The following is a 27,044-nucleotide window of genomic DNA, read 5'->3' on the forward strand; positions in this document are numbered from 1 at the left end:
TGATATAAGTTTATTAACTGATCGAAAACAGGAGCAAATCTGCATTTTTCTGATTTCAAAGTAACTTGTTTCACACGCACAATAGTGCTATAGATAGTATTGCAGGTTTATTGGGTATGTGTAAATAATTTCATAATTAAACTCTTTAGTTTTAGACATTTAAGTTAAAGAAGACACAACGTTAGCAGATTTGATCTAATAAGGGAGCTCATTGAGATTTTTAAACAGCAGGCTAATATAAATATTTAAATATATAAAATGTATATCAGTTTTTTTAGGTATGCTTCACACTGGAAATATCATTATAGTCCAACTAATAAATAATATATTAATAAAAATCAATAAAATAAATGTACAATCATTATGAAGCTCTTATATGTATATACAATTAAGCATTTACTTAGAATTGAACAACAATAAATGTATTTGATAAGCGCTAAACGGATTTATAAATTAACAAGTTTTTTCGTGTGTACTGGAACTTGGTTCAGCTAGTTGAAACATTAGTTACTTCTATTTATTTTATCGTGTATGGATGTGTTCGCGTATTTATATGGTATATGTAGTTCAATATATGCTGTATGATTTGTGTAGGGTATATGGTATTTGCTGGTTTGCATGGACTTTAATAAACGGCATAACCAAAACCTAAAATGGAAAGTAAAATTGAATTAATTACATGAATTTGCTAGCTATTTTGTGGTAGGGTTTAAGCAATTAGTATATTTGTTGATTTTTCTTTTTTGTTAATTAATTGTTTAGTATAGTAATTGCTTACGGTTAGTTTGCTTTAGTAATTACCAAATACCTGGGAATTAGTCACATGGATGGCGTTTGTTTAACATTTGGATGAGACACAAACCAAGGGACGGGGCGAAATTCTCAGTTTACCTGCCACAATAACAACGACAACATCAAACATCAAAAGTCAAAGATCAAACATCCATTACAAAAGGAACACCGAACAACAATTTTAATGCTACGAATTACGCTTCTACATTGCTTTTGTTATGCGAATATTGTAAAAAATAACCATTTTTAGTAGCTGTGCGTATGTGTGTATTGGTATATGCTTTTCTTTCTATTAATTTTTTTTTTTGGTTTTGGCTTGAACTTAAGCAGTACTTGAGTTATGTGAGGCGCCACTGATCGCATTGAATAAAGCCATGCTATTGCGCTGGGCAGCTGTGTCGGCATCGTCGCTAAGCGGCTGGAATGACTCGTCTTGGAGTAACTCACTGAGCGCTTGACACAGCTTCTCATAGTTCTCCTTGAGCACATGATGATACTCTTTCTGATCGGCACTGATCATGCGCTCGTTCACACGCAACGCCTTATGACAGACGCCAATGAAGTCACTAGTTAAAGCAAGTGTAAAGTGTGAATTACTCATCTAAATGGAATCATTTAATCGCATTCAAACTGCTACATACCGAAATACATCCTTTAAATCCTCGACCCGATCCAGCGAAAAGTTATTGATCACCTTGGCGTCCAGGAAGGCATGCGCATATGCCAATGGTCCCGCATTCACCGTGACTGCTACGCTGCCCTGAAGACGCAGCTGCAGCTTCTTAACATCCGCAGGTGGCAGAATGATCTCCTCCAGCTCTGAAACCTTTGATTGCATCTCATCGATGGCCACCTCAATGGGACTCAGCTCGATGATTTCGCGCGATTTGACTGGTATGCGTTTGAGGACATATGGAAATGAATATGTGGCTGCAAAGTGATTAGAATATTAGTTCATCTCCAATTATTTTAAATCGAGCAACTCCTTGACTCACTCTTAATGACCGTTTTACGTTTCCATTGCTCCTCAACGTTGCCGCGTGCGGCACCAGACTTGGTGAATGGTGTCTCATACATGAATGTGTCCACATCATGATTCTGTTCGAACTCATTGAGACGTTGATCGAGCTCATCTTTGGTGAAGAAGGGTATCACATGGGTGACCTGTATGTAGGCAAGTTTGGCATCCAGTTCCTCAACTTTGACCTGTAAGCGAAAAACATAGCAGACCAGTAATTAAATCTCTCAACGAATCAACAAGCTAATCAAAAGTGTTTCAACTATATATTCATTAATATCAAAGCTGCTTAGAAAATTGAGATATTGGAATATTCTACCAAATCAGAGTAATATTTGTGTTTCGGCTAACTTCATCGTTCCAATGAATACTCCAATAACTAAATAGCACCGTACAAATAGTAAATTGTTTGTATGCTAAGAGAGTGCATTGTGACCAAATTAAGTTTAGAGTTATCATTTTAGTAAGTTGGACAAGCGACGAGCTTCCTAGCATGGACTTTGCCAATGAGATGCACGATCACTACCTGAAGGATTTTATTCATTCACTGCAGTTAGGCAGCGAGGATAGCAGCGACCATATGCACAGCCAAAACCGGAGCCAGAGTGAGTCCTCACTAAATCCCAATGCAGCCGAATTCGTGCCCTCCTTCATGAAAATTAGCGATGGCGCTTATGAGGTTAATGTTAATGATGATGATGACAATCAATTGATCAGCTCGACAACGACGCTGGTGAACAAAGTGATTAACGGTGATGGTCTTCACGTCAACAGAGATGATTCACAGAGCCGCATTCAGCGCCAACTCTTCTATTTGATGAAACAATTGGGCACATCAAATTTGCCGCTCTCTGATATTCAATTGAGCCTAACACCCAACGGCCAGGGCATCAATGTGCAGTTCATGCCCAAAGAGTATGGCCAACGAAATCCTTTGGACGAACAACTTTGCATGGCAGCTGGCTTTCGGCTGGAAATTGGGGATTCTGTATTGCAATCCAAGCGGCCCTGCAAAGCTGTAGCCGCACAATTTCTGAGTCGCATGAGTGAACTGCTGGAGGAGAAGAGTGAAGAGCAGACTCTCTGTCCACAGTGTACGGGAATGCCGAAAAAGTGTATCTACACCGAACTGGAGATTGAGCGACAGATCGAGGACATCAAGGGATTTGAGAAGCTGATCACAGAGGATGCGGGTACACGCTATCAGGAGGCATTCAAAGAGCTCTGCCAAAAACTAGGACTTACCACCAGTGGAGAACAATCGATGGAATCAACTGCTGCACCTGCTGCCCGGCAAAACGACGAACTAAATGCCGTTGAGGAGCCCTACGAATGGGATTCGTTTACAGCTAATTATGATTCAACGTACAACTGTGCGGCACCCAGTGGCTTCAAATTGCCCGTGAATAAGCTGTTGGATGTGCAGCAGCAGCAACGGAAACAGGACCAAAAAAAGCAATCCAGCTCAAAACTGAATGTGCCGACAAAAATACAAACTAATATGTCCTCCTCCTCGTCCACTTACCCCAAACTGTACAAGATAAATCAGGGAAAATGGACGGGTTCGCAAGGAACACGCGTAGCCAAAGCAAGCAAAGAGAGCAAAATCCAACGATCCCGCTTCAGCTCACTTGGCTTTATGGCAGCAGCAGCATCAGCGGCAGCAGGCACAGCAACTGGAACTGGCATAGCAACTGGCACAATTGGTTCGTCCAAGAAGCTACCAGAGCGACCGCAGCATGTTAAGGAAGATGGGTCGATTCGCTCGTATCAGCGTGAATCGCCTCAGAAATCGGGTATTGTTAGCAATATACTTGATATGCGGGCCACACAAATTGGGAAGCCAACACGCATCTGCAAAATGGAGCCACCGCGCTCACAGCAACAGTTAGACCGAGCCCAAGTGTAAGTAAATGACAACAAATATTTACGTGTCCTGTTAAAATTCACCTTTGTTAAAAAAAATTCAAACATATGGAACAAATTGCCCTGAATATTAGAGTGTTTTCTGGTTTTTAGAAATAATTTCTAAATATAAGAACAAAAAATTTCTTAAAATTAGAAAGGCAATCACAAAAATATGTTTTCTATTTTAGAAATATTATTAATCGAATTTCTATTATTAATAAGTGCATTTCTAAAAGGTAGAAATCCAAAAATTCACTTTAAAAATATCAGAAACAAGTAATGAGATTTACTGGATTGGCTTCTCTATAATTTAGCTGTTTAAAAATGTTTGTATTACAAACTAATGTTTAATATAAGTTACCAAAAGGAAAATGTAGAGGTATTTTTTGTATGAAAGAAGACTCTTAAAAATGCGATTTTTTTTTTTTAAATTGTAATAAAAGTTACACTGTAATTAAGAAGAAAAACCCTGGTTTTTTTAGAAATCTTATTTCTGAATAATAAAGTGAGTTACCCTTGGCGACAAAAGTAAGGGTATTTTCTAAAATTCAAGGCGATTTTTTGCGAGCTTTTCCTAAGCGTAATTCAAATTCATTTTGTATGCTAAAGTGGCCAACTGCATGGCATTTATAATCATTTCCTCAAATTCCAGCCAGAATGTAAAAACAGCACCAACCACAAGCCGTGCCAGCACCATGGCTCAAGGGCAGAGCACCAAGATTAGTTCAGCGGGAGCTCAACGAGTGCTTGCACCACGTAGCACGCATGCATCCCAGATGCGTCAGTCGGAGGTGAAGCGTGTAAGTCTCAAATTGCACACAACGAATATTTGAATACTCTCTAATTTTTGCACATATTCCCCACGCAGCGCCTCAACTTAATGCGAGGTGACAACGAAACTGATGTTCAATTTAATGAGTATCTATTCAAATGATACAGTTCGAAAATACTTTTTCAATTTATTTAGTTGGTTTTCAAAACAGCATCGATCGGTTGCCGCTATCTCAAAGTGGAGCTTAATTGTTATCAACAGAAGAGTTTGTTAGACGAGTTTTTAGTCAGGCAATAATTGCTTTGCTGAGGATTGTTCAGAATTTAGCAGGCAATGGATTGTGTGATTATAGTGTATACAAATTAATAAATCGTTTCGTGTTATTTCTATTGAGCATCTCATAAAACATACAGTTTCCTTTTTCACTTTGCATTTGATGCATAATTATTCAAATTGAAGTCAAGTCAAAAAGGTAAACTCAAAACTTATTTTCAACTTTTTTTTTTTAATGTAAATAGACTTGGAATACAGCTACATACCGGCGATGAATCCATAATAAGTTTGACGACATCGGCACCAAACTTTTCCTTATACTGTTTGTTCAAACGATCCGAAATCTCGCTTAGCGATGTCAGCTTTGGCTCCTTGTACACAAACTCAACGGCATGATCCTCCTCAAAGTACATCTAAAAAGCAGTCATATATGTGAATATATATAGCTTGAGACAGGCTCTGTTTGAGTTAGAGGTACTCACCATGCCGTAGAAGACGACGCGATAGAATCGACCCAACATACGCCTCCCAGACCGATTAACCTCGACAATTTTATTGTATGCCTGGGTGAGATGCTCATAACTTTGGGCCAGTTCGATGAAGTTGCGCGCCCGCTCATAGATGGGCAGGATGAGCTTGTAGAGTTCGCCGAGGCACTCGAAACGCTCTGCACGATCGAGAAAATCGGCGCATTGCTTGAGCTGCTCGAGCAGCATTTGCTCCGTATACTGCGAGTCCTGGGCACCGGCATCCAGCTTGAGGCCCTGCTCATCGCGCGGAATATTGCGCGATATCCGTCCAAAAGCCGTCGAGGACCAGCTGAGCGTGCAGCCGCCACGTAATCGCAGATATTCGCACATGAGCGCCGCAATGTGCAGATGACAGCAGGCGGCCTCCGACAGGTTGCCATTCTGTTCGTGATTACGTGCCATGGTTACTAGCCAGGTGTGACGCAGCTCCGGCGTAGAGGCATACGAATTGGCCAGCGAATATTGCAGTTCCAGCAGTCGTTCCGGGTCCATGTGATGCGCCTGCATCTGGGCCGTGGCCATCAGCACAGTGCGCACCCGTCTCGTCAAATCCTTGACCTCGAGTGGAAAGCCGGTGCCCTTCATGGCCTTGTCACTGTTGGCATAGCTGTTGATGATCGACAGGCTCTCTTGGAAACGCGCATTATTCAGCCCGATCACATTGCCAATCATTTGCGACACGGAGATGATGACCTGCAGATGGACACGGGTCAGTGCCTTGCGGCCACTAAACTCAAAATTACTGCGCATCAACAAGTAGAGCACTGCGCAGGACTCGTGACGTATTTCCACCAGGCGGCTATCGCAGGCCTTCAACAGCTCATAGACCATCTGGCCGCAGAGCATGGCATTGCCCTTGAACAGAGCCATGGCATAGTTGTTTATGAAAGCGCGCAGGGCGGCAAAGACGTGCTTGGAGAGACGCTCCGACTGGCCCAGTTGCAGGAAACGCAAATAGACGCGCGCCAGCTTGGGCAGCACCAGACTGTCGGCGAGTAGTTGACGGAACTGCAGAAGATACAGGCCCAGGCAGTCCAGTATGATCATGCCCACTTCTGTGGCCAGATTCGATTCATACAGCGCCTGCTGTGTTCGGGCCGAGAGATCCATATCCTCCAGCAGATGTTCCCGCGTCTGGGTGAGTGTGCCAGTGCCGTTGCTTTGCGGCTCCTGATTGCCATTCTCCAGCACAGGCGGCGTACTTCTGGCAGGCAGCGTATGGGCCTTAGTTGGTCGCTGCACACGCGCCTCAGTCGCCAGCACCACATGCTTTTTGCCCACGTAGCGGAACTGCAGGAGGCACAGGTCTAATATTGATAGGAACTGCAGGGTCTCTGTCTCGTTGCAGTTCTGCCACCAGGCGACTATTTGATCCTGCGACAGATGCTTCACAATAAACAGGAAGCCAAGCAGCAGATCCTTGCTCTCGGCAGCACTAAACTTATCGCAGCGCGACAGAATCTGTGCATGGGTCACACTCACGGATCGATTGTGGCCATTGCGCAGCGGCACATCCGTTTCCCCATTTGTGTAGGCTCCAATTGTGGTCGTGTCCTGTGAGTGCTACAAAAGCAGAATATTTTTTGTGGGAGTGTTAAGATTGATACATGAATGTGATCAGAAATTGGAGTTTGGAGTTACACTGGATCTGCAGATCTTTCTTAGCTAATATCTTGTAAGGATATGCGCATTTAATAGGTGTCTCTCATAAATAAATCGAAATTATGTTGAAAAGATTTAACAATTTATTGGGCTACTTACGCCTGAATCGGAGTTGGAGTTAAGCGACAGATTGGAGACGCCATTGCCAATGGCTGTGCCAGCGATGGCGGCCAGATAATTGTGATCCTTGATGTGCATCGAGGTGCGACAGGGACTCGCCTGATCGGTATGCACTGTGAGGCGATTCTTCGAGCGCGGTGTGGAGGTCAGCGAGCCAAACGTTGAGGAGTCCTTGCTAAACACATAGCTGCTGGAGCAGCTAAGACGCTTTGTATAGGATGCGGAGTCGGCATAGACGTGTCCGTTGGGCGTACAAGGGCTCGCATCGGACAGATCATCGATGCGATGCAGGTTATCCATGACAATGCCCAGCCAGGGCACATACAGCAGGGCGATGCGGCATAGCTGACCACGTTGCTGATAGCGTGCGTCCAGTTCGTGCTTGGCCAGCAAATCCTTGAAGATGGATAGGGCATGGCGACGCACGTGCCCGACCTCGTTGAGGCTGCTCTTTAGCTCCTGCAGCAGAAGGCCGGAGAGGAAGTGCTGGCGACAAAACTGCTCGGAGAGTGTGAGATGCTGCAACAATTCGGGCGGTCGATTCTTGGGATTGAGTACAAACGGCAGATTGAGTGGCACATAATGCTCGTGCTGGCAAATCTCCTGCAGAAAGTTGAACTTATACTCGTGCAGCACACGTGGATTGCCAGGCGCAAACTGTTCCATATAGAAACGGATTAGCTTGAACACAAATCCACGATCCATGTAGCTGAGACACTGACGCACAAAACGCGCCAGGGAACGATTCAGTTGCTGTGTCTCCTCGCCGAGATCATCGTAGCGGGTTGTTATGTACGTGACGAGCATCTTGATTAGCTGCTCCACACGATCCGCATACTCCTTGGGGAAACGCTCGTTGCGCAACATGCGAATGCGACCCGTGGCCAACAGATGCTGTGCCATGCTCTTCACAATCAGATCAAAGAAGATCGACGAGTAACGCATGATTTTGTTCACGATGAGAAAGTCCGGATTGTTGGGACTGAGCAGGTGGGGCAAATGACGACACAGCTCACCATGAACCGTGCGTAATCGTGCCGTCTTTTGGCTGTAGTATGGCGCATTGAACACATACTTGACGTACGCAGCCAGCAGCTCGGTGCGCTTGGCATCATCGCTGATCAGATGGATGATGTTCGTCAGCACACGAATCACATTCTGGCCAATCTCCTCGGACTGTGTGTGCACCAGCAGCGTGAACAGTTCGTTGAGCAGCGTGGGCAGAAAATTGATAAGTGAACGCATATCGATGGCATGTGCCGCCTTCAGGATCTTGCACGTCTCCGTTTCGGCGGGCAGGGCTCCAGTCTTTCCGCCTTCCAGCAGCCGCTCGCAGTGGGCAAAAAAGTTATGCAGATGCTGATCGGCCGTCAGCACCGTGGAGTCCAAGCGGAGACCAACGTTGTAAAGCGGTCGCTGATTGTCGATCCATTGAATGTCCGGACCGCAGTTCTGCTGAGAAATTGGAAAGGGTTTGTAGGCAGCCAAAGGGGGAATTCGAATGCGGATGCGGTGCATGGAGTATGAGTAAGAAAGAGAAAACACAGAGCGGATGGTTGTTTTTGGTTAGGCAAGCAAGGAATGGATGTGAAAAAAAAATACAAAACGATGCATGAGTCGATGATCGGCAACAAGCAGCGACAGCAACAACAACAATAACAACAACAACAGCAACTCACCCCCTTGCCCCAGCCCAGCGGCTGTATGGATAAATAACCAACGGGGAGCGTGGCAGCAACGGGCAACAGTTGCTCCTCCAGGCAGATGCGATTCTTCTGCAGCAGCGGCAGCCAGGCATAGCCAATGGGCGTCTCGAAAGCGGCGTGTGCGTCGCGTTTCTTGCTCAGATTGCAGGACACGTGATAGAAGGAGAAGAGCAAGTGATGCTCCGCAAACAGACCCAGTGGCAGACGCAATTTAATCTCCTCATACCAAGTGGGCGTCACATTGTGATGCAGCACCGGACTCGCAATCTGTGAGACCAACAAATCCTGACCGGGTCGGCCATAGATGCACTATAAACGAGCAAAAATATACCAGTTAGTTAAGATTATGAAAGGGATACAAGTTGAATACGAATCTCGATGATTTGTACCTTTAGGGGTTTACTGTACTCGCCATCGCCATCGCGCAGCTCGACAACAACTGTAATGTTGCGAGCGCGTGAGAATAATTTTTGGCTATCGAATTGCAGACTCAGTGGATACACATAGAGATGATTGCAGAAATTGGTGTAGGGATACGCATCGCGCTCGGCTTGGCTCTGAAACTCGGAGAGTTCCAGTGTGAGTTGCTGCTTGGTCGAGGCACTGAACGTGGACAAGGGCGCCAGAGATTTGCTGAGCCCGCACGGCGTCGTCTGATCCAGCAGCTGCAGCTGCAGCCGCATAAAACCTGGTATAATCGTCAATTTGCTCAGCTTCTCCGGCTTGCGATAGTCGACAAGCAGTTTGAGTAGCTCGTCATCGCGCAGCTTGGGCAATTCCTGGCGATAGATGGTATTGAACTCGAACAAACACTGCGACTCCACATCCAGTTCGTGGCTGTAGGCCTTGAACAGAGGCTTGGCCGCCCAGGCGAATGGCTGGCGATAGTGTCCGATGTGCTGGGCACAGTTCTTGGCCGCCTTGTACACCTTCTGGCCCAGTTTGGCATCGCGTGCCGCTTTCAGATACGGCTCGGCCGCCTGAGCGATGCTGCACTGCAGCACCTTCTCGATGCGCAACACCAAATAGATGTCTGCATGTGGAGCACTTACTGACAACAGGCACTGTCGCAGCTGCTGGAACTGCTGGCGCGGACACCGCAACAATTCCGATGAGACGCCGTCGAATAACGAATGTGGCGCCTGGGCGGCACTGCGCTCATCGCTCTCCGCACGCCGCGGCATGCCACAACCGGCCACCGAGGCAGGCACTGGGGTATTGGGCAGAAGTTGAGCCGCTGCCGACTCATTGATGTTGAAGTAGAAGCTCTCGCTGAGCTTGCGACCCGCCTTGGCATCGTAGAGTGCAACACTGGTAATGTACGGCTCCACCTGGCAGAGTTGGTCGCCCGCCGTGCCGCCATCTGTCAAATCCGCAGGCTGGCATTGCAAACGGAAGCGCAGGCACTGACAGCTGAGTAGGATGCGTGTGCCAAAGTGTTCGCGATACTGTTCGACATTGTCGACATTGGACAGAGCCTTGCTGGCACTCTGATAGCAGGCAAAAAGATGACGACGTTGCTCCCGACGCGCCAGCGCTATGGAGTGATCCGTCTCGCGTCCATATTTCATCAGCTGTGGATGCAGCGACTGATCCAAGCCCTTGAGCGTGCCAAACGTTTGCGGCTCCATTGCCGGTGGCTGCAGTTGTGGTGTAGGTGTCGCATTGGCAGCCGGATGCCGTTCGAGAGATGCGTTGCGCTTCTCCTCCTGTGCCTTGTTTTGTGCCAGCACCGAGGATAGTTTGGTTAGCCAATCTTTAAAGTCCTGCTCGTTTTCGGCGGCCAAGGTGAAGGATTTGTGGCCAGCTGTCATGCGCAGCTCAAAACAGAAACGACCACGTTTGGGATTCTGTAAGGGAAAACAAAGAACAGTGATTAGTTCAGAGAATTGCAGCTGAGATTTAAGACTCACCTGCACCACTTCCGTGCAAAAGTCCATGACAATAGTAGCCTTGGCATCGCCCTGCTTTTCATCCTTGTGCAATTCGAGCATGTAGGTGCCATCGATCTCTTGGCGCAGATAGCAATAGCGACGCTTGAAGGACTTGTTGCCAATATTGGCAAACATTCGATCCGATGCCGAATCGGGTCCTTTCAACAGATAACCCTGCTTGGTTATTGTGTCCGCTTGGGAGCGCGTCATTTCCTCATCGATACGATCCTGATCGGCATCGATTTCGTACAGCTCCTCCAACAACTCCTCTGCGGGCGTAGTGCTATGCAGCAATCAGAATGTCAGCATGGAGATCAATGGAGTATCAATTGTGTCAAATGCTCACCTGGGCAGATCGTGGCAGTTGCCACCATATGCATTGTACTTGTAGTGGATGAGATGATTTTTGGCACGATACGTGTAGAGAGCTTGCCGTGTGAAGCGCGTGCACTCGGCACGGCTTCCCAGAGCAACTGCATCTTGGCCAGCTGTTGGCTCCTCATCCGCATACTCGTCCACCTCCTCGGGCTGTGCCAGATTCGAACGGAGTGTTGTGGACGACAGCGCCGACTCATACGATGACTCGTGCGACAACTTACGACTCCCAGAGCCATTGGAGCACTGTGAACTCTTCCGGGACAATTGCCCGTTGCCATTGGACAGGCTGGTGTTACTGCTGTGTCCATTCTGCAGGCTGCCATTCGATTGCAGGCTGCTCTGTCGGCTCACCTGACTGTGTCCATTGCTGCCCAGCACGACAGAGCCATGCAGTGGACAAACAATGGCCTCATTGGGTGGCTCAAACCGATCTGCAACAGATTTGGCATTGGTTCGCTGCTTACGCGGCATGACAATCTCCTGCAATACATTTTAAATTATGAATTGCATGTCTAGATTATATTTTTGTAGCATTTTTAATCTATTGTCTAATTGAAGACATTATTGTGTGGAAAATTGTAATAGGCTAATTATCCACATCTAATTGTATTCAAAGTTAGACCATTAGAGATAAGAGTATACATATAAATAACTTTACAGTGACAACATTTTATCATTAATTTAGAATATCTTATATATAATAGACCTACCATTAAGCATTTAACACGACTAGTCTTACAAATAGAAATGCTTCGAGGCATTTGCCCATGATTTATAATATGGCATACATTTTTTTCGACTCGATCAAAAGTAAAAGTTTGTTGAATACTAAATTCAAATGAATAAATTATTCGTTCTGGCTTGTAGGCTAATTCCAAAAAAAATAAAATAAAAACAACAACTTACCGAAACGTCGTCTGCTGGATAGATGAGCAACTCCCGCTGCGGATCATTTTGTATGAGTGTTTTATTTTTGGCTATAAAGGCTTCAAAGTCGATCGGTTCTACGACGAGTGGTTTGCTCTGCAAGTAGAGAGAGGGTGCGATGATATTTTGGTTAGAATTTGTTTGCTAATTTATGTGTGCCACTTGTAAAAGCAAAACGCATCTATTAATAGTTCTCCTCCCCTCAAATAATCAAATCTCCATGTTCATGCAGCGCCCGAGGAATTTATTGAATCGAGGCACGCAATAAATTTATGGTTACTTTTCCATAGCCTCCCCCCAAAAATGCTCAGACCTTGACCGCATTATACGGCGGATGTTGACGTCGCCGTTTCGGTTTTGTTGTGTCTGGCTGCGGGTGTAACTTCTAATGATGTGTTCCATGCGATCGAAATCGACGTGGGCAGCGCTATTGGCATAACCAAGTCGATTTTATTTAAACATTTGGCATTTTGCAATGGTCCGCAGCCAAGCGCATGAGTTTCTTCTTTTTTTTTTAATTTGATTTTAGTCACGATGACAACATGAGGGTGGTGGCACGGAGTGTGCGACGGGCTGCTTTAAATAGTGGGCAGCAGGTGATATTAAGTTGCCCAACCCTTTATGAAATGGCGCCAGCCCGAAAGGTTAAAGTGTCATTTCCGGTGTCAAGTCTTGTCATTTGAGGCGAAACCTGAGCCTGGGCTTGGTTCTGCTTTCCAGTTAATGAGGCAATGAGAGCATCGTGCGACTACTGCGTAGTTGTGCAGCAATAATGAATGGTTTGTCAAAGGATGGCTGCCCTATAAAATCGATTGTCTTAGGTCAAAAGTTAGTTCTTCATGAATGAAATCAATATTCAAACTATTATGTTCATAAATATTAAATGAGATTGGCTAGGTAATAGCCAAACTTTAGTGAAATCTGCCGAATGCTTATATAACTAAAACTATATGGGAAACAGAAGCCACCAAAAGCTTTAAAAAATTTGCATATGGGCTCTTCCAATTTCCAATTATTCCCATTAAAACTTTTATACATTTTTAAGTTTTTTGCCAAACTTCAATTACACCCAATGGCAGCCAGCCAGCCAGCCAGCCAATGTCTAGGTTTATATTCATTTTATCGGGTTTATTGTACGCAGTGGAGCCTGTAGCCTGAGGCATTTGAGCGATGTTGATGTCAATGCACTTGTCGCCTGGACGCGCTGATTGCATGCCCCATGTAGAAAGCATTTATTTTGTAGGCCCAAGCCGCATCTGCTCTCTCCTTCACGCTCTTACACGCACTGCATGCAAATTGACTTCGTTGTCGTCGTCGTGGTCGTCACTTGCGTAATTAAACCCCCTCGCAAAAGTCTGAGCCGACGAATGCGGCGACAAGTGCATCAACCATTACGCAAAGCAATTACCAAATCAATTGGGCAGCCAAACAAGGCACTGATTAGAGAGTGAATATGTTCACATGCGATATACCCTGTAAGACAACCGATGAATAATGAACAATTTAATGGGGCATAAGTTACACTTTCGTATACCAAGTTTATGGTTTAAATTATTATTTAAAACGAGATGTAGGAGATATAAGAAAATCTAGCACAGAATATTTTCAAAAAAGGTAGGTATATCTCTATAGTCTTTGATAAAAGCCATTTAAATAGAAGTAAGAAATATTAGAATTGTGATTTTAGATTTGATGACATCACTTTTCAATTTTACTTTCAATAATAAAAATGACTTTGGAAAATTGAAGTGCTGTCGAATTTTAAACGTAGTCTTACGTTCAGTCGTTAGGTCTGTTTTCTAATATTAATTTTTCAAATATTAACTAGTTAAATTTGTACGTTAGCTGATTATGCCTTTCTATATGTATTTAACAGACAGTTCAACTACCTGTTAGCTATTGAATATGAAAATATTACGATTTTAATTATATTTTTTACCAAATTTATGGGATTTCGTTAACACTACAGCAAAATGCAATTAAACTGAAAGTCAAGCTTAACCAAATTCCTACAAACGTGAGTTTCCATAAACATGAAAGCGCCGTCCGGCAAGATTCCTCAATAAATTGTCAACAATTTTCTGACTGGCTTCGTAGCGAGTTCTTCTTTAGCTTGTTCCGCAAACGGCAGATAGACTTTCAAGCAGAGTGGCTAAAAAAAGATATGGGCGTTGCGTTAAACAAGCTAGAAATCTTGTTCATATCAGTCAATATAGGCGCGATCTATCAGTGGATATCATCTCCATCTACAGAGTCCAACACGCAAATTTGTTGTAAAAAAAAAAGTGGCAGGCAGGCAATGGAAAGCCTCAACGTCCAACCGCAGCAATAACAACTAGTCCAGCTGCCAGGCAAGGCGTGAAACTTGAGCAGAAGGCCTCATCACCATCATCATCATCATCATCAAAAGGCGAATGTTGGGCTCGGTTTGGGGCGCCACCATGAAACGTGATGATTTCATATGCCTGGCCATGCAATTGAAGCGCTGCCAAGTGGCATGCGGCGGCTGCTGTTGCTGCTGTTCACTTTTCTTGCGGGCTACTTGTCGCTGGTTATGGTTAATGGCTAATGTTCGATGGCTATGGTAATGGCAATGACCGTTGATTTTGATATGGCAAAGCAATGGCATCACCATGCCCGCCCATCACCATGGCATGCCTACGAGTGTAGCCCCACAATGTCACTTGAGTGGTGCAACCCCCAACAGCTGGTTCACCACTCCATCCCCCCATCCCACACACCGCCTGCAAGCGAACAATTTAAATTGCAACAATGCAGCCGCCTTTTCATATAAAAGAAAAAATCTTGAGCCGCTTAAATGAGCAGCACAAAAGCGCTTGGCAGGCAAATGGGGGGGAAAATTGTATCTTTTTTGCTTCGCTTTGAAGTGAATTGGAAACCATTGAAGTGGTCTGCATCAGCAGTCTGCCGAGAGTGATTTGCATTATGGGTATATGGAAAAGTTTTGACTACGTCTGGCGAACTTTTGACCCACACTTTTAGCCACCAAATGTTTTCCAGTTGTTATTTTGATATCGAAAGAAATACTTGTGTGCACAGTAAATTCTATGCCATCTAAAGATATCTCTGCGTAGAAATTGTGTTACAGTTTTTCAAACAAAATTCCAATTGACCGCTCCTATAAAATGTTTTTGTATTGATGCCAATGTTTTTTACCAAATGGCCAAAGTGGCCCATAGTAAAAACAATAAGTGTTTTGCATTTAACAAGAGCTTTCGTTTTTCCAATATATTTTTGTTTTACTATAGTGGATTTTACGGATGGCTTTTATGGCAAATATTAAATATTAGTCTAAGAAGCAAGACGAATCGAATAACAGATTGTGAATGCCAAGAATTTTTTATGTTTATGTTTAATTTTGCCATATTTTCATGGCTCGAATTAATTTTAAAAAAGTCAAAAATTTAGTTATATCTATAAATGGCTCATCCAAAAAAGGGCTTTTTCTATGCATCTGTGCAAACATATTTCCTAAATTTGTATTGATTGGGTTTCTTCCTGTTTAATCAAATAAAACAGCTTAAGTAAATTAGGTCATTTAAAAAAACCAGTGTTGTTCAATTCTTGGCTGCTTTTCGCCAATTCCCATGATTAAGAGGTAGTAACTTTTTAAATTGTTGTTAACTTAGTGGCTGTCTTTCGTCAATTTCCAAAAGAATACGTAGACACTTTTTAAAGGCATTGAAAACTGAAATAATTTGATTTAAAAATTGTCAGAAACTCAGCGAACTGTCGTTAAGCAGAACTTTAATCACTCATCTTAGGCCTTGAAATATCAAAAACTAAATTCATCAGAGACTCTTAAATTATATGGCAATAACAACTTATAAATAATGAGTGCTTTAATTTAGAAATAAATGTGTATAATATATATATATATAAATATGTATAAAAGCGAATTCTATAGAGAATGACACACGCTCTGCTGCAACTTCCTTTTGAAGCGCTTCATATCATTGTAAAACTTATATATATGCAAAGAAAATATTTGCAGCATGAGCTGAGAATTTGCATGTGAACTTGAGCCATAAAAGGGGCACAGAATGTCACTGATAAAAAAATTGCTTTGCATAGCAATGTCATCATACAATGCACTTGGTAGTTTCTTGTGTGTTTGGTTGTGTGTGTGTGTGTGTGTACATATTATTGCGTTTATATAAAGTTTCATTTTATCATTGTGACCATTTTTCCCAAGTGACGCAGCGGAAAAGGCCGCAAAAGGTGGGACGCTTTTGTTTTGGTCAAACGCCAGAGCAGGTTTTGGTTCAATGAACCCGATACTTTTGGGCCGACAAATATGTACATAGGTGTAACTGAAAACGTGTTAACTGGACTTTACTTTGCCATCATTTTAAATGTGAGGACAAGTCAGCAAAATTATCAAGTGGAATTTGATCATTTCTTGTTGTTGGGAGACCATATCACATAATCACAAGCGGCAAATTCCAATTGGTCTTTTGAAAATCTCTCGCATAATTTAAAATAGCATTGAAAATCAAAGTGACAAAGTTAAACTTTCTAAGCTGCCCGACAATTCTATTGAATTGTATTTGGAATGAAATTAGCTTTTGTACCATGGCAAAAAAATAAATAAATTTCACCCAGTCTCTGTCGTGGTCTTAAATCTCAAATCTCAATACAATTTGCTGGACGATTTTTAAACGAATTTACATGCGCGATTTTCCATACAAGAGGAAGTTTGTCATTAGTAGTCGATAATAGTTCGCATTCAAGCGCCAAACACATTCGATTGTTTGGAGTCATTTATTAGATGGCTTTTTGTTCATTTGCGCACAATACGATCCGATGTCGAGCAACTGCATTTTATTTAAATCATTTCATATAATGCCAATTGACATGGCATTATATGCAAAACATATTATAATGCACTAATCGCTTCACATTGCGCAACATGCGAGTGGATAAAAGTGCCGCAAGACTTTCATTCGATTGCATAATACTTTTCATATTGATGGCACTGGCTACTGTGTAATAATTTATCAGAATTATTATCGATCGATGAGAAAGTAAATGTTTGCCATAATCACAACTGCAAATCAGCTTTTTTTTATTAATGCCGGATTTATTGAAAGGAAAGTCTCTATTTTTCGGTTTGAAGTAGCTCACAATTTGCAACTTATATCAAATTGTATTTATTATTACAATTAAATCTACCAATTGTGTATCAAAGTTATGATATTTCACGCAACGATTCTGTGAACTTTATGATTCAAGAAAATGTATCTTTCTTGACCTAAGCTACAAGTTTCGGTAGACCAGTGTCGCCATAAAGATTAAGTTGGGAGCCTTGGGCGGCTTTGGGTTCTTGAAACTCGTTTGTGGTTTTTCTTGTTGCTTGTCGAAATGCCAACTTGAGTAGATTATGGTGGGTGTGTCGGCGTCGGCATCAGCGTCAGCGTCTCGGCACCACTCCATGTTGCAAAAGATCACGCTGCAGCTTTAGAGGTTTATTCAACTCTCCCTCGACTGTCTACAATTGAGCAATTAATGAGTGACATTTACTTTTGGCCATCTGCTTAATTAACGCTTATTTCATACAGACACAGCTGCATAGGAAAAGCAGAAAAGTGGCTCCTTGAGTCTTGACCATAATTAGCCAGTCGACAGTCGACAGGCGCTGACAGGTTCTTGTCTCGTAGTTTTACAAGTATTTATGACAGCGTTTACACAATTGAAAGTGCTAAGTACTTTTTAGAAAGTAGCCGCATCTATCGAAGCAACTATTGTATTGTGTGTATACACAAACTTATGATATGAACACACACACACACATACCCAATTATCCAGTAGAAACAGCAACAGCACTGAAACTGTCAACTTTCCCAAGCAAACAGCAAACGATTAAGATTGAAGACGTCGCAATATTCTTGCCACAATACACGCTTTTTTTATAATAATTGTTATTAAATCGTGTTTCATATGTGCTTGCTTTTCTTTTACTTTCTTTAAGACTATCTTGAGTCGTGCTTAATTATTTTCGCATACCCTTTAGAATTATTAAAAAGGGGAGTTAAACTATTTTAAAAGTTTCTCTAAGCCGATTTTGATTCTGATAGATACAAATGCGCTAAGAAATCAATATGCCTGTTGAAACTCGATACTAAAGTGTCTTATTCTTAACATAATTTGGATTTACACACAGGGTGTCTGCCGGTTGAGCAATTTCAAGTCAAGCTGTACAACTTGTTTCTTGTCTTTTTTGTTGTTTGCTGCACATGACCAAGAATTGAAAAACTATATGTGATATTATTGTTGTAGTAGTTGTTATAATCGTTAGTGTTGTTTTTTGTTAAATACTATTAGCTGCTACACTTTGGTCGCGTGGGAATTTTGTGTTTGTACATTTTGTGCTCTTTCTACTCTTTATTGCACTTGCTTTTCAAGTCTTTTTTCCACTGCTTTTGCTTGGAAGTTGTCCTCAAGGTTGACCCTCGGTTGAATTTCTAGTTCTCTAAAGTCTTGTTGTTGCTGCTCAGCCCGTCAACAAAGCAGTTGAGCAATTGCCGCTGGGCTTACTGCGATTTCGGAATGAGGTAGCAAAAGTTGCCCAGCTGGCAAGTATTCAACACAATAACTGACACATTTGACCTTGAGAGGTTAATCTGCAGACAGCTGGCATCGTTATGCACCTGTAAATGAGGTTGTTAAACTACTAAATATTTTAGAGCTAACAGAGATTCATTCACAGGAATTTGGTCGTTACTCAATCTAGCGTTAAGACTCAATCATTTTATCATTGCTTATATCGGTAATCCATCCACTTTAAAGAGAGCAATGCGTAAGACAAACATTTTCTCCATCTGCCACATAGCCACGCCCTGGAAAACAAAAAGCACTCCTCTAAAACCAATCTGGAGATCTTTTTTTTTTATAGGTGCCATCGCACTTTTTACAATCTTAATCCCAACTCTCCCCCCGCCAGATACCCTTTCTCTTTGCTCAGCTCACACTTTTGTTATTTGCAGATGTCTGCAACTTTTGTATGTTGACAGCGTAAGTTGTTGTTGTTTACAACTGTCTCTTCTCGTTATTGTTTTCGTTGGTGTGTCGCTTGTGCACTTTGCTCTATTGCATAATAGGCAAACAAACTGCAGTCTCCCATCTGGAGCAGCAGCAACTTCAATATTAATTTAACTCCAAGTCTCATTATACTTGCTTGCAGGCTCTCTACAAACTTTATCTATATGACAATATGTGATTAGAAACATTGCCGCATTGTAAAATGCATATTCCCAGCTGCACAACAATCATTTTTTACCACCATTTCCCCAATTGTCAATATTTGTGTGCAAATGTCATTAACTTATGTATTGAAAATGTGTTTGTATGTTGTTAGCACTTGCCATAGAAATTTGTACTCGAATCTGTAGAGTTTGCTGGCAAATATTTAGTATTCAGTATGGCACATTAGAATCGCCATTCTTTGTTGTGTTTCAAGTCTCGAGTTGACACAGTTACTCAAAGCGAAAAAAACAACAACAAACAACAACAAAAACAATAGTTAACTCGCTTCCGTATGGAGCTCTGACAATACAAGCTTTTGTCTCTGAGTCAGAAAGTTTAGATCTGTTCTGTGTTTCGAGTGGATTTCATTTGCATTCGCATTCTGCCTTTAGTTCTTTTTATCTTTTCTGTGTAAATGGGTAAGGGTATGTGAACACACAAATGACAATGCGACATGTGACATGTCAGCGACCTTTACTTCTGTGATTTATCACAGAATCTCTTCTGTTCATATCTGTGTTTGCGTGTTCAGAGCTTCACTTTGCTGCCACTGTCCTAATTCAAAGAGACATGAACTACAATACACCAGCTAAGGTCTGCAAGTCTGCAAGTTTCATCAGTATACAGTTAGGGCGAAAGTTTATTATGGTAATGTTTTTATGATATCAAATCATGTGAATGATCTTCATTAATAAAAATAATTCCCCTAATTTTTTTTGAAAAATAATACTCTGTTTATTAATATTACATTGACTTTTAGTCTAGTAGGAGAAACTAGCTGAAAGGTATTTTACAAAATTTAACAACTTTTCTACAATAAAGCAAAACAAAACAGCTGCAGTATTCGCACCTTTCACTTAGTTGAACGATCACTTCTGGAGTTTCTCCTACAACTTTACAGAAATGAGTTTTTAACACCTTTGAATATACTTGTTGTTGTTCTTTCACTTGTTGTGTGTACCCACATGTATAAATAATCGAAGCGATCCACAACACGTTTGTTTATCAAACATTTCGAATTTCTACGCTTCTCAAATTTATTTATCAGTGCCGCAAATCTGAGGCAAGCTCATAAATTAAGATGCCATTAAGTTTAATAATCTGGCAAACGCGTCGAATTCGCGTTATGGGTCAAGTGATGCGGCCAACACAAAGCATTTCCGCCGAAAACAAATTTCTTGTTGCTTATGTATACATGGAATATCTCTATTTGTGTGGAAATGAGAACCAAAAATTCCCCAGAAAAAAATCTAAACAAGACTATTTTTCAGCGCAAAAATGTGCGAAAATTTAGTTTGCTTTGTGCGCACAAAATATTTGTTATAAAAGTTTTAAATTTGTTTATTTTTTTTTAGTGTTTTGTTTTTCACTTTGGCATGCCGCTGTCGACAATTGTGTCATTTCCATGGGATTTTGCAACAATAATAATATGGACGTGTATTATCAACAATTTATATTATTAGCATCAATTGGATGCAACGGTTTGTGGCGCGAAGGTTTCTTTCCTCGGCCAATTTGTTGCCCAAATGGAGCATTTGGTGGCCATGACTTAAATAGTTAACAGAGCCATAAACCATAAAACTGAGTGCACCTGCAGTTTTACACTTTTTTCTCCATTAAATTGAAATAGAAAAGATAAAAACTTGACTCATTCTTAATAATTGACAGCAGTCATAGGAAACGAGTTTCGTATTCGAGTTTCGAGTTTCGAGTTTTTCCACAACAGACACCATTTTCAATGTCAATATTTGCACGACTGCCAGCATTAAATAAATATAAAGATGTATCTTGTGCTTACATTTATGTACAGCATTATTAACACGGCTCTTAACGCTTTTTTGCATGTGGAAAGTGAAGAAAACTAATGGAAAGTGCTTGAAAATGATGAGTTGTGATTATCACTGCGGCATTTAATTATACATGACTTGAGCATGACATGCATGAATTAATCATTCAGGAACTCATCTTGATGTGCATATCTAAGGACATTGTGTGACAGCTAAGTGAAGGTCAGCCGCTAGAGAATCAATAATGGACTGACATCAAGTGCAGAAAAAAAGAAGGAAAAAAAATCAGGTCAAATATTTTTGCCGTCGTTGTTAGCGATTGACATAAGACTGTTATGCATTATTAGATGTAGTTGGAAGTGGGTTATGGGGCTGGCAATTGTTATATCAATTTGCTTTACCAAAATGGAGAGACTGCGCTGATAGCTTCCAGGGCAGTGTAGCTAAAATGATAGAAAAGAATTAAGAGAAGCTTGGGTCAGTACAAGCTAAGTGTTAAGTATGTAACTGCTTAAGCAATTTATATATAGTTTGGATATATACAATATATAGTTTGTGTATAGGCTAGACTATATATTATGAAGGAGGGCCCATAAGACCATATTAAAATTGGCTACAATATGTAGATACTTATTTTGGACAGCTAGGCAGAATCAAGTAAATATAGCGCTCATTAAAGCACAAAAAACATACGTCATACATATATAAATATTTATATATATACATCAAATATACGCATACAAACAGCAAAAGTTCAGAGGCGATTCTTCCGCTGGGTTGAACTATGCCAGACAACTGAACAACACGAAAATACACAAAACACACAATAAAGAATACACGTATACCTTTATAGCAATAATATATAGAGAGGCAAACAAATAAGCATGATTTTTTTGGGGTTTTAAACAGGCAAATACCCTGCTAAGGCGGCGCTTTAAATGTGTAATATGAAATAAATAATAATCTTAGATTGTAACAAGTTGGAATGCTTTTGAATGCATGCCGATAGTAGTTTACTCAATATGAAAATATGTTTTGGTTCATAAAATGTGCGTTTTTTATTCAATACTAATTTTTTATTAGTATATTTTACATTATTTTTATTGTTATCGGATATCGATTTGAGTCGATATTCGCCAAACAAGGACAGTAACCGATAAAATGAAATAATTTTGATCTGCGCCGATATACGAGGAACTTATATTCCAATTTTCTCTAACTTTAATAGTTTCTGATCTACGTAAATCGACTCTGCTGATAAATAATATATATACTTCATGAGGTCGGAGATGCTACCTTCTACTTCATTTTGCACAGACTCAATACACCCATTTATCCGTTTGTAATAGTTTCATTGTATACAAATAATTATGAAGTAGTGTATGTTTTCCATTTTATTTACAATAAAGATTTACTATCTATCCGAGCAACATCAATATTATATTGATAATATTGAATCTTCTCTTCAGTAGAGCCCACAGCTAATCTACCCAATTCAGCAGCGCTCAGCAGGGAGTGCAAGCAAACAGAGCTGGAACAGTTGAGCCGTGACAAAAGCGCTGAACACGTGAAGCGTCTCTTTCGAAAACAATCAGACAAAATGGGTAATACGAGTGTACAGTCGTATGTATATAGGTATGTATGTATTTATATATGTATAGAACGATTAAATAGAGGAAGTGCTAAGACAAATACATGAATATATAAATAAATAAATCTGTATATGCATGTGGGCAGAACAAGTCTAGCAAAATGCTAACAGCTCTATACAATATAAGTTACAATTATATAAAAACAAATGCCGCTAATAAAATTACTACACATAATGTTCATTTAATATGCGTATATATGTAAATATATTCGCGCAACTATTCAAATAGTCGTTTAACACTCAAGTGGCACTCAAAGAGAAGCTGCTTAGCTCAGTTGAGTTCTATTTATTTATGTGGCGCGAAATTTTGGGCCTGTTTCTCCTGTTTTTATTGTACATTAATGGAACGCTGCTTATAATGCATGTTTTTTGTTTGTTGTGCTCAACATAATTGAAAGATGAAGTCATGTCCAAAGGTGGGCAACCAAAAAAAAGAAAAAAATGAAACGAATGAATGAATTTTGCTGGGGCATACGACTTAGGATAATGTTTATTATAAATCAAATATGGAAACGTTTTTAAGACCAAAGTGAGAATTATGAAGGCAAACAGGCGAATTTGCAAGTGTATATATATAGTCATATGTACATATATGTATATATAGTATATTTGTAATGGGTTTTTGTTTTGCGTTTGCATGGCTTGCAGGGCTATACGACATAATATAAATATGATAAAAATAATATATAGACAGCTGTTTTATAAATAGCACAATCATTTTTTTCAACTTAAATATTTTTACAAAATCGTGCAGCTGCTGTGCTATTGGAAACATTTGCTGAACTGAACACAACCTTATCTTTTTTGTTTTGCTAATAAATTCTAGACCCTAGAGTCGTCGACGTTATTCAAAGCTTAGACAAAGTGGCGGCTTTTATGATTTTCTGTTATGTGGTGTCATATGGCAGCTGTGTGTGTGTGTAAACAGATATGTCAACAATAAGCAAGTACTTTAATGAACATCAGGCGTCTAAATTGTGCATTTCCATGCTGGCAAATCTTGAGTGCAATGGGGAAAGTATAATTTACACTGTGTAACCAGTCAGAAATTGAGAAGGGAAGCGAGCAACTGTTACAATAAGTACTATCCACAAGATTTGTAGTGACATATATATATATGTATGAATCTGGTCTGGCCTTGTATATATTGTGATCTACTACACATTTTGTAACGACTTGGCATAAGCTAAGCAGATTTAACTAGCAGCGTTTTTAAAAGTTGCAATCATAGACTAGTTAACTAAAAAATGCCCTACTTATTAATTGCAATTCAGTATTATTGATGATTCAGCTCAATATTCTTGCATACTATGATAATAGCCTGACCCATTAAAAATGGAAAAATGGTATAATGAAGTGGTGCAAAAGTATGTAACAGGCAGAAGCAAGCATCTCCGACCCCATAAAGCATATAGATTCTTGATCAACATCATCAGCCGAGTTAATTTAACTACATCCATTTGTCCTCCTATGTTCACAAACCGATCTCAGAGACTATATGGGCTAGAGACATCAAATTTGTGGTATAAGTTCTCGTATTGTACGAATTCCAATTGATATATAATATAGCCAGACATATCAGTGATCAACTAAAAATTTCGTTAAGACCGATAATGAAACGGTGATTTTGTTCTACAAACAGTACTGATTCAGCTTGATATTCTTACTATCAATTAATTCGTGTTTATAAATCATTTATGCATAATTATGCATCATCTTATTAAGTTAAGAAATTCGAGGAAAGGTGCCAATTTATAAGCGAAAAAGTCAATATTGTAAATGCCAAGCATTACATTTGTATAAAAATAAACATACATTTCGAAAAATACATGCATAATGAATATATTATATGAGCTGCTCAAATGTCAATAAATGCAAATTTGAGGCGTATCTGGCGGAACGGGGCGTGACTTCATTCAGCCATCGAATGCAGCATTCTTCACGTGTCGCTGCTAACTGTTCCGCTAATTACATTACTTGGCCCGCAGCACACAAAATAATCATATTATGTGGAGGAGGCGAACATTAGACGCGCTTCAATGCCAATTAGAGTGAGCTCCAAGCTGAATCATGTTTGTTTTTTGGGTGGTCATAAATAGAGAGAGAGAGTGAATAGAGGGAAGGGGGGGCTGCCTCTCTAATTCAATTAGTGCGTTATAATGCGGCAAGTGAGAGTACACATTGATATTGGAGCACAAATGTGGCGAGCAGACTTATTAAGCCACAATTGTCCATTGGCAGTCAATCAGGTCATAAAAAAATATCAACACATACATATGCATGTATACTATGTATTGGGTATTTGGCCAAAAACATATGTGGTTATAAGAGTGAACGAAACCGTGTCATTCAGTTACGATGCTTGCACATTCTTCTTCTTTTTTTTGCACAAATTTCACTTTAGCTTCTTTTCGGTTCCAAATTTAGTTTTCCAAACTATCGTTTGCCTTTATCAGATGTCACATTACTTTATCAGCTGCCCTATCCATCTGCTAATCGCATTCATTAAATATATATGCTCACAACCGCTGATAATTTGGGGTCAGTGTAGTTAGATACAGAAGTTCACTGGCCCAAATTGTAATACTCTTAATTATTTGGAGCTGCGACATTCTTGATTATTGGGGCTGAAGCAGACATCGACTTCATGCTGTGGGAGACTTAAAGTTGTACTGTGTTTATTTATTAAATACATTTCAAAACATGAAGCACGACTTGTTAGAGGCGTGTCTGTGTAAATAAGCAATTGAATAATGTTTTTTGAGCGGCTTGTTTTTTGTTATTTACAGAGTATATAGCGCATATATACTGAACACAACATCTATATAATGAGGCATATTAGGGGACTTTTTGAAGTTGTGAAAATATTAATTTATACATTGAAATTATATAATCTTCATTAAATTCAATTCAAGTAATTAAAAATCAAACTATAATTTGAGAATTGATCCGCAAGGGAATGCTTATTTTTTTAAAGAATTTACTTTCAATGAAATTAATTTTTAAAATTGTTTTTGAGAATTGTCAATTTAACTTTAGCTGCATTCCACTGTGCCGCTTAAGGCAAACAGATAATTGTTTTTTTTTTCTCCAAACATGAATGTAAACAAAAGTGGAAGCTGCGGTATTTTAAATCTCACGGCCTTGCCGAGCTGGCTGCTAGCCCCTAAGATAATAATTATTATTATTAAGGCGCGTTGAGAGAGTGATGAACAACAAGTGAATAAACTTGTCCCTTGACAGTTGTTCTTGTTGTTGTTGGTTATGCAACGTTACAGTTTATCTGAACATTTCACAAACGTCATTAAAATCATTTTAAAAATATGCTTAAAGAGCTGCGAAGGAAAGACAGAGAGAGCGAGAGAGCAACATATGAGTGAAAAACGCAGATATCAAACATTTTGGATGTTTGCCAAAACTGACGCAAAATTGAATGAGCATTGCAACACTGAAAGTGAGCATAGAGAAAGAAAGAAATAAAAAAAATATTTGATGACTTGTCAAAATAGCCATACAAAGTAAATAAAATTCATATACAGCTATCATTTTTTCTGTGAGCAAGCCACATGCAAAGGGACACACCCACAACAACTACCAACAACTGCAACAGAAACAACAGGCACAGAATGAATAAGTAAATGCAACAACAGCAACTTCAAATATAAAAAAAAAAACTTACCAAAACTGCGCTCTCACGCACAACCTGAGAGACGCTCTCTCTCAGCTGTGCGGCCATGCCGGGCTTATTCAAGCCCCGCGTGAATTTACGCTCCATTCTCAATTTCCCTTCGTTCGTTCGCTCTTCTTCTTACTCTTCTTGTTCTTCTCCTTGTTGTTGTTACGCAGGGGTTAAACGGTGCATGGAGAACAAGTTGTTGTGTTGTTATTGTTGTTGTTGTTCCAGCTTTTTTGTTGGTTTTTGTTTTTGTGCTGTATGCAAAACAAGAACCGGCGACAACAGACAGGATGCGCTGCTAACTGCGCTGCCTCTGCTGATGACTAATGCGTTGTTATCCTGCACCACCTTCAAAGGACACTCAACACAGAATTCTTTTTGTTATACACAAAACTGGAACACACACGCACACACACCTACAAACTTTTAGGAAAATATTTTCGTTTTTGAACACACACACTCACACATACAGCATCCAACTGTTTTGTTAATTAACTTGAATTTATTGGCAGCTGTTTTGTATGCTATAAACAGCTTTTCGCGTTTTGTTTAAATACTTTGTTAATTGGTATTTTGCTATTCACTTTTGCTTTTCGCGTGTTTAGCGTGTGGCTTTAAGCAATAGATAAAGTGATGCTCTTAGC

At 40.5% G+C, this 27,044-nt stretch overlaps 2 protein-coding genes across 9 annotated transcripts; one reads left to right on the forward strand and one right to left on the reverse strand.

Annotated features, from left to right (window-relative positions):
• Positions 1–426: 426 nt before the first annotated feature.
• LOC6566723 (dedicator of cytokinesis protein 9) lies at positions 427–27,044 on the reverse strand. 8 transcript variants are annotated; one of them, XM_032739132.2, is made up of 14 exons: positions 26,404–27,044; positions 21,475–21,516; positions 12,000–12,116; positions 11,062–11,573; positions 10,695–10,998; positions 9,171–10,631; positions 8,755–9,090; positions 7,055–8,527; positions 5,246–6,856; positions 5,030–5,176; positions 1,788–1,998; positions 1,434–1,722; positions 1,126–1,358; positions 427–648 (listed from the first exon to the last, which is right to left on the reverse strand). In XM_032739132.2, exons 1-14 carry the CDS (start codon positions 26,497–26,499, stop codon positions 626–628), a joined length of 6,855 nt encoding a protein of 2,284 aa, XP_032595023.2. In that variant the 5' UTR covers positions 26,500–27,044; the 3' UTR covers positions 427–625. The 8 variants fall into 8 exon arrangements, with proteins under 8 accessions (XP_032595023.2, XP_032595030.2, XP_032595022.2 ...); XM_032739139.2 differs by having other exon boundaries at positions 1,240–1,358; positions 7,055–8,530; XM_032739131.2 differs by having other exon boundaries at positions 7,055–8,530.
• LOC6566722 lies at positions 2,136–4,873 on the forward strand. The gene is made up of 3 exons (XM_001993176.3): positions 2,136–3,715; positions 4,371–4,518; positions 4,587–4,873. The coding sequence occupies exons 1-3, from the start codon at positions 2,304–2,306 to the stop codon at positions 4,650–4,652; spliced, it is 1,626 nt and encodes a 541-aa protein (XP_001993212.2). The 5' UTR covers positions 2,136–2,303; the 3' UTR covers positions 4,653–4,873.

The sequence above is a fragment of the Drosophila grimshawi genome, unplaced genomic scaffold (genome assembly GCF_018153295.1).
Source record: "Drosophila grimshawi isolate 15287-2541.00 unplaced genomic scaffold, ASM1815329v1 contig_1377, whole genome shotgun sequence".
NCBI classification, from domain to species: domain Eukaryota; kingdom Metazoa; phylum Arthropoda; class Insecta; order Diptera; family Drosophilidae; genus Drosophila; species Drosophila grimshawi.